The 14,008-nt window shown below is 32.3% G+C and overlaps 1 protein-coding gene and 1 pseudogene across 1 annotated transcript; one reads left to right on the top strand and one right to left on the bottom strand.

Annotated features, from left to right (window-relative positions):
* The first annotated feature begins 86 nt into the window (after positions 1–86).
* On the top strand, positions 87–1,737 carry LOC140958501 (expansin-A9-like; annotated as a pseudogene).
* Positions 1,738–4,659: 2,922 nt separating this feature from the next.
* LOC140962022 (zinc finger protein ZAT5-like) lies at positions 4,660–6,324 on the bottom strand. The gene is made up of 2 exons (XM_073420867.1): positions 6,234–6,324; positions 4,660–5,650 (listed from the first exon to the last, which is right to left on the bottom strand). The coding sequence occupies exon 2, from the start codon at positions 5,600–5,602 to the stop codon at positions 4,793–4,795; it is 810 nt and encodes a 269-aa protein (XP_073276968.1). The 5' UTR covers positions 5,603–5,650; positions 6,234–6,324; the 3' UTR covers positions 4,660–4,792.
* Positions 6,325–14,008: the final 7,684 nt, after the last annotated feature.

The following is a 14,008-nucleotide window of genomic DNA, read 5'->3' as shown; positions in this document are numbered from 1 at the left end:
ATGTTAATATTTAAATATTTTTTATAAATTTTGAATGCTCAAAAAATATATATAAATTTTGAAAGCTATATTAGAAAACCTATACTATGATTATACAAAAAACTGAAATTGGATCTCGCCAAGGTTTTTGAATTTTAAATACTTTTGAAGATGATACGTTCGTGTCAGATGCTTGTCCGATTTGGCCGCTGAGCATGGAAGAAACATTTTAGACAGACAAAATTCATAAATAACTTAAAATAAAGTTTAATATAGCTCGGAAAATGGCCTTAAAATAGTACAAAAATCAATAAAAATTAAATAAATCATCCTGACAAAAATAAACATCTCTAACATTATCACAGTGATCAATGTCCCGTCGCTTATGTTTATTTCGAAATAAAGTCATTTTGGAATTAATTTAATTTAGTAGAGTATAAATTAATTAACTAAAAATAGAAGCTACAACAAGCTATATTAGAAGTCTCTATGAATATTTTTTCATGGAAAATTGGTATATCTATGATCTTAGGATTCTTATTTAACTTAAGTATTCCTTTGTTAAGAATTACAAGTATGAAAAAAAAACTTTAAAATGGCCACAAATTAGAAATTCATCTTAATATGAATTTATAAAAAATAAAAAATAAAAAAAAACTGATTATGTTGTTGATAGATTGTATAACATCCACAAGCTCATAATTGATAAATTTGATTTTTTTTTTTAAACGAGTATATAATAATATAGGAAGAGCTTGTAGTATGAAGATCTATACAAAGATGGGTATGGCTTACAGACGGCAGCATTAAGCACCGTTTTGTTCAACGATGGACAAGCATTTGGAGCCTGTTACGAGATCAAATGCCGCAATGAGAGCAAATGGTGCAAGCCAGGGCAGCCGTCCCTCTTCGTTACCGCCACCAATTTCTGTCCCCCGAACCCAAGCCAGCCCAATTATGACAATAGGGGGTGTGGTGCAACGTACCTCGCGAGCATTTCGATCTGTCTCAGCATTCATTTCTTCAGATTGCTCGGTAAGAGGCTGGCATTGTTCCTGTGCAATATCGCAGGTATAGCTTGTCTATTCTGAGCAACTAAACAACGGTGAAACGGGGGAAATTAGAATAGATGATTTTTTAAAGACTCTATAAAGAAAGCATGGCCACAACTAATTTGAGTGCATTTGCAGGGTTCCATGCAAGAAACGAGGAGTTCGATTCAAAATAACAGGGAATCCAATCTTCAACTTGGTCTCGGTCTTGAACGTTGTAGGAGCCGGGGATGTAACGAACGTGGAGGTGCGAGGCAATGAGAGCCAGAACTGGACTACTTTGAAGCGTAATCGGGGTCAGAAATGGGAGACTAATGCAAAGCTCGTCTGCCAGAACCTGAGTTTCCGGATCACGACCAGCGATGGAAGAACGCTGATTTCACGAAACATAGTCCCAAAATATCTTCAATCGTATTGTGTTCATGATGGTATGAGTTTACACAAGATATTTGGGTACATGATCTCTATTTTGATCGCCAGATTTCCTATTTTAACAAAAAATGCATATTGCGCGTTACAAATTTGGGATCAAAACACAACCTTACACGTAAAACCACCACCAAAACACAGCTCTTTGTTAGAGACTTGATATTTACCTTGTCCACCAATCTACATCACGACGTAAAACCATCTGTAATCTTGATCGAAGTTGAAAGCTCAACAAATAATCTCAGTGCTTGTATTGCGAACCGGGCTAGGAAATATGCTGCAAAAACGAGCATCTAGCTGCAGTTGTCGATGTTGACAAAGTAAAAATCACATTCTAAGAACTGTATCTTCATGACCAAACATGATCATTGTTCATCTTTTTCTTCTTTTGTTTGTGTCCTCGATTCCGCACGTTTCAAATACTGTGAGCGTATTTCCAATAACTTAGTTTTTGCATCTCGAAAGGGTGCATCCGTGCATCTGACTTTGTGGCCATCAGATGCTGAGAAAATTGGTGCGTGTTAAAGTTGCAGCAGAAGAACGAAATTAATAAATTTTGAGTGCCAGAATTTACTTTACCTTGAAATGTTCCATTGCTGCTAAATTGACGCCCAAGGTATTTTTGCATTCCTTTCACAAACAATCATAAAAAACATGGGCAGAAAATAAGCTCTTATTTTGGATTCGACTGCTAAAGCACTAAGAGGAATATAATTATTAAATTTCACCAGAATCTATATATACAAAAAAAAAAAAAAAAAAAAAAAAAAAAAAAAGCATGTGTCCCCATCCTATGGCTCTTTCCAAACATTTTGAGTGCTGAATGGGTCACGAAGGGGTTCGATTATGGGGAGAAATTGAAAAAATGGATAGAGTGGTCAGTACAAAGTTGAACTTAGGGCTTAGGCACGGGCCAAAATATTATTGGGAGAAATAAGTAGCGGTCAGAATATCAAAAGAACGATGAGAAACATTATTACCATAGGCGCAGGTTGAACATAATATTTAGCGACCTCAACATCTATTATTTGTATGACTAGAGTGTGCAAGCAATTCAGGTATTTATGCTAATTACCACTAGCATACATCATGCAAAATAAAATATTGGAATTGAGTAACTGTCATGGCGCTAGCACTACTATAAGTGTATAATTCCACATTACTCCAAAAATCATCTTGATCCTTGAATGCAAGATGTCTTTCAGCATGGATAATGCGGGTCTGGCAGACACATAGCTGATTATGATTGATCTGCAAAAAAATTGTAGCACTCGACAGACAAGCTCAACCTGCAAGGATAGCAAAACTAAATGTTTCCAACAATGAATCTGGTCGTTGATATCAAGAGACTTTTGTGGGATATACCAGGACCAAACCACAATTACACGAGTAAACAGAACTCTTACAGTTACCAACAACCAAATTAAACAAGAACATAAGCTGCAACCTAGGCAACAAGTTAGGTTCTATCAGCTATACTAAAAGTTTACCAAAAGAAAATATATATAAATTCGTCAAAGAACAAAATAAATAGCAGAGAACTTATAGTTGTTCGTGGATGTTGTTTGGTTATTATTTCGTTTAGTAACCTTTCTTTAACTGAACTCATCGGTTATAAATAGTCTTAGATTCCAACTGTCACATTGAATGCATTTAATGATTAATATCTGTTGAATCGTCTTATAGTCTATGTAGACGACTTTTTTCTAACAGTGAATTATGATGTATCAGACTTGCTCTGCTTCATCTGTTCTACTATGGTACGGACTGTCAGTTTGTCTGCTGATATTCAAATTGCAGTTGACGACGTGGCTAAATGATCACGGGTCAAACTGGTCGACTGATCAGTTCAGCTGGACTATATCAGTTCTAACTGATGTCTTCTTAGTTTGAACATTTTAGTTGAGTTATGTCATTTCAGTTCAGTTTTGCGAAGTTTTCAATTCTGATCTTCAATATGTTTAGCGAACTTCGAATCATCAGTTCGACGTCTTATTTATACTTATTAGAACATTAGTCCATTTATTTCAGTTCTTAATTTATTAAAATCCGATAAATCTTCTTTCAGTTACGACTTCTCAGTTGTGTCAGTTCAGTTTGATTTTTAAGTTCTCTTACTGATTTGTTTGTCAAGCTCTGAAACTCACAAATTCCAACAAACTTGTTTCCCTCACACTCTTAAAGTCGTATATTTCACAATGTAATTTGTGTGACGGTTTCAATATACGTATTTAACACATATTCGAAACAATCGATGTTATAGTTTTATCCAATATTCATGTTTTATCTCGTTTCTTTTAGTAACATATGTACACTAAAATTAAGCAAAAGAAACTGTTGCTATGTTAGTTAAAATCAAATTTGAGCCACAACTCTTGGATGGGAGGATAGCCAAGAATCGTTTTGTGCGGCAATCATTAAAGAGTGTGACAGCATTAATATACGATGTAACTGAAATTCATGCACAAACAGCAAGAAGCATGTGCACCCCTCCATCAATTAATACCAAAACCTTGATCGAGTGACACAAAATGTGACATTAAATGTATATGCGTGACATTGTATCTAATCATATTTCGTAGAAGCCATGAAACATGGAGTGTGTTTAATTTTGTCCCATTGAATTTGAGGCAACTGACGTACACATGTAACTAATAATCGTGGCCGAAACCTTTAAAAACACATTTTGTGGAATCTAAGGAAAAAAAATTTATTACAAAGCCATACCCGAATTTTGTCAACCCAACTTAATTTACAATATATTGAAATCACTTATTCAAAACGTTTGAGCAACGTAATATCACGATCTGAAAATTAATTTTGGATAGTTTGTATTTTATGTTTTGAGCTAAGTTCGATATCAAGCTTAAAAGTAAAATAATAGATGGATTCGGTTTCTATTCTAATCATTTGTGCCGGAATTGCTCCTAATTCAATGGTTGACAGACTAAAACAGATGTCAAAATTTATTACACATGTGAAAACATAATTATTTAATCTAATAAAAGTTTGTGTTGTTAGAGAAAAAATAGCAATAATTTTGATAGCACACCACTTTAGTTTGTGCTAAACCGATCCTAACTAGATATTCAATCCAGTCATCACATGCTGTCATGCGACAATTCAATGGAAAGCCATACTTATAATCAATTCTTGATCAGGAATTAATTAATTTTTTATATGCAAAAGAATCTATTTCAATTGATGATCGATAATCTTTATGATGTATAGAACAATGATAATTTTTTTTTACAAATAATTGATTCACAATTTCATTTGCAGGATTAATTAAAAAACAATAATACAGAAAAGAATTGATGGATGATAACTAGCTAGTAATGGCAATTAATTAGCGGGGTGGCGGAGAAGACTAGTTCTTCCGGGGCCGGAAGATTGAGGTCTAATGACAATATTTTTCCGGGCTTCTTTTCTTCTTGGGGCTCGCTGCGGCTGCTGTTTTCCAATGGCGGAAGTGGCCTGTGCCGCCGCATGTGGCCACCCAAGGCCTGGCCGGAGGCGAATTCAGCTCCACATATTGAACACTCATGAACCCTAGGCCTGTTTAACGTCCCGCCGCCTAAGGCTAGGCTTCTGCTCCTAATTTTGAGCGAAAGAATTGTGCGATCAACAGGTTTTTCCTTGTTTTCCGCTAATGGGTTCTCGTCCCCTGCAGTTGTTGGTAATGTCTTGATAATGGGCTTCTTGTGGCTGGCTCGGTGGCCACCTAATGCTTGGAATGAAGAAAAACTCTTGTAACAAGTCTTGCAGCGGTAAAACTCTGCAGCCCCCGCCTCGTTCCCGGAGGCGGGAAACCGCGGCGATGACACCTGGCGGCGGCCTTTGGCCAAGAGAATCAAACAATTCGCCATGTCTTCTTCTACTTCTTCTTCCATGCCTTGCTTGAACTCACCGGAAGTTAACGTCATGTAGTGATGATCAGAACTGCCAGTAAGGTCACTTATATCGCTGCTGCCGGTGCTAAAACCTCCGCCGCCGCTTCCGATGTTGGCGTTGCTCGATGAGCTTGTATCCATGGTTAAGGCAAGAGGCGAATCCGATCTTGGTCTCTTGCCACGTTTTCCTTTCATGGTATCATGGTAATCCTTGGCCACCATTGCCGTTTGTTCTTGAATTTGCATCATCCTTTTCGTGTCGTTCCCTTGTTTACTTTTTTTAGCTTCCCTTTTCTCCTATTTTTAATTAAAAAAAATAAGATGAAGGGAACTTTGTCATGCATGGGACTATTCAAAAGTGTGATAGAGATTGTATTTATAGAAGGGAATGACTTGATCAAGGGTTGGAATCACTTACGTTGAGATAATTAATTTTCATATGTTATTGGATAAAATATATATAATCACTTTTATGGAAAATTTACGTGACAATGTTATAATTTATGTCATATATAGAAATATGCAGCTAGCACAAAGTACTATTTATGCAACTTAACAGACTAAGATTAAATAATTTAATTTATCCAAAGATTACATGTATTAAATCAAATTTTTATTCCAAAACATGGTCTTAATTTAACACAAAAAATTAATTAATGTCTGGGAATAGCATTATTTCATAACATTTTTGAAATAAGGATCAAATTTCCTCATATCTATAAATTTTGAAAATATAGGAGGTGGGTAAAGTTAGACTCGAACTTTGTGATCCTAAAACTTTTCAACGAATAGAAATTATAAAAAAAAAAATAGAGAATTTTTATGACTGACAACCAAGGAAAGAAGTGGGAATCGGTTGGCTTTGAAGCAAACTTATTACCTTTTGTTTTGGCAACGATTCTTTGTGGAGGATTAGGGTGCAAGCAAGCCTGGCAACACAGAAATCCCGCTTCACCACCTCACTCCCTCTTTATTCTAATAAATATAATATAATTTTCTTATATTATTTTAATTACTTTATTCATATCTTGTCCTTGTAACTAATTAATACATTTTATATCGAATTTGTACCTATCTCAATTAATCGGTGCTTTGAAGTTCGCTTTATCTATTTTTAATACTCACGTTGGTTGTTATAACTTGTAAGTAACTAATTGATACAGATACATAAAGCACGTACCTTAAAAAAAATTATAGTCAATTTTTTTATAATGTTTGTACAACTGTCACTTATCGTTTAACCAAAAATTATAACTGATAATAATAATAATATGACTCAACTTTTTTAAATCGTACAACATCTCAAACATAATATTTTGACCCAACAAGACAATTGTTGCACTCCAACAATTTAAATTTCGTGAACTGTTTTAAAGTTTTATCATGAATTAACATAGCTTTTATGTATTTATGTTTTTTTTTTAAAATTTGTAAATAAACATGTATTTTTAAAAAGTACCTCAATCAACATTATTCAGCTTTAATACTAATAAAAATTTATAACATATCATGTAATTCGACGTTATAAAAAAATTTAATTTTTTATAAATATTATTTTTTTTAGACGCATAATTTTGTTGACGAGGTATCACTACATTTGGGCCGATTTGACTTTATTTTGAACTCTCCAATAGTTGACTAATAAAGAATTTCCCTGTGGAGTTGATGCACAAACTGTCTACTCGGGTACTCTGCATTGGCCCCAAATTTGTAAAAAGAATGACTTAAAGACCCAAAAATCCCGCCGGTCAAATAATTAAATAGGTAAAATTTTGGAATAATTAGCAACTTAATTAAATTTCAGCCAATAATTAAGAGTTGGTAAAAGTACACATCGATACGACGTTGTCCTAAATTGCTGATCAATCATACTGATGATATCTGTCACCAAGTATTATCAATTTGTTATTGTTTTCTAGGGGCAGGGGTTTAAAAAATGTCCAACCTGAGATGTCTCTCTTTAATTTCGCTTTGATTCTTAAGCGAAAAATGTTAGATAATTGATGCAGCCATGTTTATTCTTTTATTTTTCTTGTTCCGAGTCATTCATGAAATCTATAATATATATATTATTAAGCTTGAGACACTTAAAGCAACTAACTTTTGATATCGTATTCTGTTTTAATAATTATAAATAAACTCTAACCATACAGACAAGTTACATTGTGTTTCTTGCGAACTAGGAAATTTCAGTTGATGCTCCATATAAAGATGGGTCCGCATATTGTGAATTAAGAAATTTCTTTAATGATTAATTAAGTACAATAATTAAGCAAATACAGATGCTGCTATAGCCTATGATGGATCAGGAAATTAGATGTTACTTTTAGGATATTAGTCCAAGAATTCATATAATATTAAATATTTATCAATACATGTGGGGTTCATTGATTTTATATACATTTGTCATGTATTACTCTGAGATGTACGGTTGAGGTCGTAGTTTTCTACGAATAGCTTGAAACTTCCTAGATAGATCCACATAAAACAAGTAAGAGCATATCGATTTCATGAAATGAAATTTTTTTTTTTTTTGACTTCAAAATTTGAAGTTTGTACCCTCTTCAGGAAAAATTTTTTTTCCAATTTTTGCTCATCACAAAACACATATTTGGAATAATCAATTTGAGTAAGAGAGATTCTTGGAAATGTATTATGTGAGAACTTACACTTCTTGAATTATATGTAGCTGTCATGTATCCATTGCCAGCATGTATATTATCTGTGCATGTTAACCAGTCGACTTTTGCTCTGGCCTTTCTGTTCTTTTGGTTTTCTCGCCTGGAATTCATGTAAGATTGAGTATCTCATAAATCGAATTAAAAAAATGTATCTCGTAAATTTAATTTTGGATATTCAAGTATAGTTTTTCAAAAATTAACATTAATTTTTTTTTAAAAAATCATTTATTTGAATTACCAAAAATATATTTCAAAAAATTAACACCGATCTCAACCTAAAAGAAATTATGCGAAAGATTATTTTGGAAATAAGATAACTTTCTCATCAGTTATATTGCAATATTTATTAGGCATAGTGACGCATAAAAACAAATCTAGTATTTCCAGTTTAGTCCATAAAAATATATATTAAAGTTGCATTTTAATGATTTGTTTTCAAATCTACTTATGTCTCAAATCCATTGTATCAATTTAGCTCAAAAATGAATATCTTATCTTGCCAAATATATTTTTTCGTTTCAATTTCAAATCAAATCTCCAACTTAATAATTTGAAATCCATGAAACCCTCTCACAAATCCAAATTCTTCATCCTAACACAACATAACTTCAATCAAAAAAAAAATCGTTTTTTTCATCCTTTATATCTGTCTCTTTACACTTTCAAAATCAAGCTTGAGTCATAAATCTTTCAATTTTTGGGTTTTAGTCATTTTTCATCGAAAATATTAATGTGACACTCTACACGTGAGTTCCACGCCGTGTCTGATTAGTATTATGTTTACACTTTATCAGCACCACGTCGGAAAAAAGACCATAAATGCAAAAACACAAACGTAACAACTAAAACGATATTTTGATAGTATAAATGATCAAAAACACAAACAAACAAATAAATATAGCACTGAAAATCAGATGTTTACTGAGTAAACTCCGAATATGTGCAATACCTACAAACTACACAAACCAAGTAAAAATGAAGGAGACTGTATACAAGCTCAAGCAAAAAAAAAATTACTTTTGTAAAATTCAAACTTGGAATCTTTAATCCTACCTTTGCACGTTCACCCAACTCTCCTGTCCCTCTTGTTTTGATATTAAGTACTCTTCCTCCACAAGAGTGTTACGCCCCGAAACTCGGGATTGACACCGACGTTGTTTAACAATCACACAATCGAAACAACAAGCCTTTCGTACCACAGTATAAACCGAACCAGTTTATATATCATAATTTCAACTCAAAGTAAACATTGTCTTTTACAACCAAAAATTTCTAAACAACAGAAATAAATACGGAAACGTAAAACTGCATATTAATACTAACTTAAACTTAATCTAATTCTTGAGATTCACCATCCTCAGAACTGCTCGGATTCTTCATCCTCAACCTGTTCTTCGGACTTATCTTGGAGGGGAGAGTAAGGGGATGAGTATTTTGGGAAATACTCAGTAAATGGGGGAATTTCGAATACAACAAAAATTTTATAACATTTTCGAAAACATAACATATGAATACAGCATTCTTTTCATACTCTTAACATCATATTCGTAACATAACAACACTGCGATTTTTCACCTTTTAACGGTTTACTGACGTCAGTCCCTAAGTTTTGATCCTCTAAGGGGGCGAGGCCATAAAACGGTTCTATCCCACCGTGAAGGGCCATATGTTAGAATTCCACCCATTTTCAAGGGATTCTCACAGTGTCAAAACATAACGTACCAAAATTTCATAAAACGTATAGACGGGAGACGGAGCTCGACCGAATTTTAAAATAAAAAAAAAATCGAAATTTCATAAGCATCAAAACCGAAATTTAACTTTTAAAACAAGCCCACTTACAGCATAATGGATGCTAAAAACGTGGTGGTTCGGCTTCGGGAATGGATCGCTTCGCGTTCTCGCTCGGACGGTGCTTCGGATTCGATTTTCGATCAGATTTTCGGCTAGGGAGAGGCTGCTGAATTTCGAGAATTTCAACAAGGGAATTTCGGGTTTTTTGTGTAGGGAATGCTAGGCTTTGATGTGGTATTTATAGGGGAGAAGGGTGGAGCTCAATATGGTAGCCCAATCATGCCTAAATTTGGTTCAAATCTCTCAATTTTGGCTCTCATCTCCTTGCCATTATTTCGAAATTCTTGATGCTTAATTAGTGAGACTTATTCCTTGATCTCATGCTCTCCATTGGTTCAAGATTTAGGTTGCTAGGTGGAAAGGATTTTGGTCAACCTTGGATGATTTACTTCCATGTACACTAGTATCTATCCATCCCCATACTAGGTAATTAATCTAGGAGGAATTTTCGAGATTCCCTAGCAACATCCCACCTTAATTCTTTTAATTTGAATGATACCCAAATCTTGCAAAAATTTTCCTTCCCAATTTCGAAATTTGCNAAGAGTGTGTACATCTCTTTGATCCTCCGAATATTTATTACCTAATAAAATTTTGGTCTATAAATTCATCAGTAATCATCTTGGTCCAAATGTATCAAAATCACTGTATTTAGTTTTATCCTTATCTTTTCTTATCCATATATATATAACTTTTCTGATAAATATTAACACCAGACCTTTTTTTAAAATTAAAAAGGAAACAAAATTTATCGGACGGAAAAGAAATAAAAGGTTAAAAAAACAAATTATTTAGCGTGATAAAATATTTATAAGTTCATACAGTCAATCAAATTTGATTGTTCAGTAGGTCTCTTGTGATACGGTCTCACGAATCTTTATCTGTGAGACGGCTCAACCCTATCGATATTTACAATAAAAAGTAATACTCTTAGCATAAAAAGTAATACTTTTCATAAATGACCAAAATAAGAGATCCGTCTCACAAAATACGACTCGTGAGACCGTCTCACAAAAGTTTTTGTCTTGATTGTTTGGTACAATTTTTAGGTAAGTTAAAATAAAATAATTAATTCTAAAATTTGTAAAAAAAAATCTTTCAAGGTTATATTATATTTGTATAGTTTTTCAAAATATACGAGTCCGATATAACTTTAGCAAAATAGATCATGACGTAAAAATTTAATTGATTTGAAAATCTGATTAAAAGAATTTATACGAGTCAAAATTTGTTTAGATTTTTTGGAATAAAAAATTAAATTTTTTTTTTTTGCGTAATTTTCTTCTCTAAGAGTTATTATTTTGTTCTAAAAGCAAACTTATTGATATCGATTTTTATTTAAAAACAAATATTATCGGAAGATAAAAGTGTAAGGATGAAGATTAAAAAAATGGATTAATTCAAATACATTTAAGCCAAAATTGATCATATTTTGAAAAGCGATAAATGAAGTTAGTTCGATGGGCCATTTGAATTGGACAGAAAAATATTACGGATAGGGAGACTAATATAGAGAAGTTTTAAGTTTGAGACGATTTATTTGGTTAAAGATGCACTTGTAGCAAACTTCTCCTAGCTAAAAAGAAAACTCATAGCAAGATTGAATGTTTGATAATATCAATTAGTCGATTATTTAAGATGCAATTTGCATGTTTAAAAGTTTATAATGATCACCACAATTAATTTACAAGTAAACAAAAAGTCCAAATCTTGAAAACTTACAGATTCAAAGACAGTATCTGGATGTGGATTTAACACTTTACACGTATTTGACCGTAGGAATTGAATCCTGCTTACGCTTTCATTAGGTTACGTGCTTCTAAATAAAGGGATCTTCGCAATAGCAACTGATTTTACATTGGACCAGCTCAAACGATAAACTACACTCTATCTTTTTCATTCAAAATATTTTTAATTTTCTTTAAATAAAAATTCAGAAAATCTTATTAATCAAGCGCACTCAATTAATCACTTCTTCGATTTTAATAAAAATAATAATCGTAAAATCATGCATGTATAGTATTACTTATGTTCTCACATTTTGATACATCGATAAAAAAAACAGAAAAGAAAGTGAAATAAAGAACGAGAGCGGATGGATAAAGAAAACCAGCGAACGAACGAAAGCAACAGTGTAGTGATCTGAAATCAAAGCTGGAAATTAGGGGAACAAGTCTTGTTATTTTATGTGCCATTTTAAAAAGTTTCTTTTTTTTTTGTTTCTTTTTCTTTTTGGGTCAAAATAATCGTCTCAAATGGACAAAATACGCAGATTGTGATAAACATGAGGGAGCTGTCCTCCAACCCAGCTGTTAGATGAAGCTGATACGGATACTTTTGGTCCTTATCTCCTAGCTCCACACTCATTCTTAGATTCTTCAAGCAAACCCGCGGCCGACGGCCTACACATATCTACGTAAATTATAATCATAAAATATCCTTATTTTTTTAAAATTCACCGCGTTGATGCACCATGATATTATATAGAAAAAATTATATTTTTTGTAACGTACGTTTGTCTCTTTATGATTTTGATATTACATGTTATCAAATTTCAATATATCAACACTAGTTTTGTTTTGTTTTTTTTTTTTATTAGAACACTAACTTTGATTTTTTGGCAATAGCGTGGGGTTGGATTTCTCGGGTTCGGCTTTTTTTTTCAAGTAACAAATAATAGCTGAACCGAGAGAAACTCACAACCCGATTCCCGGGTACCCGAAAGATGTCGGGTTCCATTCGTCACTATTATTTTATTTTAGTAATGTTGTGATATTATTATTATTATTAATTAAATAAAATCTGAAACAATCAAACCTAAAAAAAATAACAAAAACAGTGTCCTAAACATGTCGAGTACCTAGTAAAAATAGTACCCAACACCAACCCGAAAAAAGTATCAGTTCGGATACGAACAGAAACCTGACATATCTGATAATTACCCGACCCGATCAAGGTAGTTTCGGGTACCCAAAACCCGAACCCAAACACCCTCACCTAAACTTGACGTGCGTCTGTAATGTTAGATCAATATTTTCACTTTAAAAAAAAACCAAAAATACAAAACTAAAACCGAAATATACACAAAAATTTGCCGATAGACACCTTTTAACTATAATATATATGGGAAGCATAGATTAATGAATCAAAGGAATATATAAAAAGAGTGGATGTCCCTTTCAAAACAAGTAAGGTTGCGTTGTAGTAGCATTAATGAGACAGGGTTGGGCCTAGGATGCGTCACATAAGGTGTCAAACGTACAGTACCCAATTCCTTATCACCAAATCTTCCCATATATGCCAAGAGCGCCACCTTGCTGCTAATTATACCAGCATCTTTTTCTTTTACATATATCGCGACAACTTTTCAATTATATATAAATACCATATATACATATTTAAATTCATAAACTATGTGATAGTAAATTGATTCGAATTTGTAATTCTAACTTCTAAGTTTATCTAATCAATTTTTCATATTTTTCTCAACTAACAATTAGAGATATGATAAATAATTTTTCAATTTATTTACATATTGTTTTAGCGGTAAAAAAACATAATTAAATCAAATATTTGGAGAAAAAATATATCTTATATATGAGGTCTAACATCTTATTTTAAAAATAAATTATTAAGATATTTGTGAAAAACAAGAGAAGACTAAAGATATTTTATGTTGGACATTATATTAGTTTTTTTTTTTGTTATGATAGTTATCAAAAATCGCATAATATGATGAAAATAATACAAAATGTAAGAATTTTATTAATAAAATATACCTATAAATATAAATACATAAAATTAACAACAACGACGATTGTTATAATTATAATTAATAATATTAAAATGATGAAGACGCTTCTGTACAAATACAATAACTCTTTCTTTTTTTTGAAATGACAAAAACAAGTATACAACTACTCTCTCTTAAATGGAAAAAAAAATTCAAAATTACAGGTAATATGACTCTCATTTAAATATAATTAATTCAAATTAAAATATATAATAATTTCAAATTAATCCGTCAATATTATTTTTATTTGATATAAATTAAATTAATTATAAAAAATTATTCATAAAAAAATGACATTAGACTAGTAAAAATTTACGTGTCTACTAA

The sequence above is a fragment of the Primulina huaijiensis genome, chromosome 2 (assembly GCF_012295235.1).
Source record: "Primulina huaijiensis isolate GDHJ02 chromosome 2, ASM1229523v2, whole genome shotgun sequence".
Taxonomy (NCBI): domain Eukaryota; kingdom Viridiplantae; phylum Streptophyta; class Magnoliopsida; order Lamiales; family Gesneriaceae; genus Primulina; species Primulina huaijiensis.
Note: the sequence above shows the minus strand (reverse complement) of the source record. Positions and strands in the feature narration are given on the sequence as shown.

Bases quoted from the DNA above. Each gene is read 5' to 3' on its own strand.
- LOC140962022 (XM_073420867.1), bottom strand. From the start codon at position 5,602: ATGATGCAAATTCAAGAACAAACGGCAATGGTGGCCAAGGATTACCAT.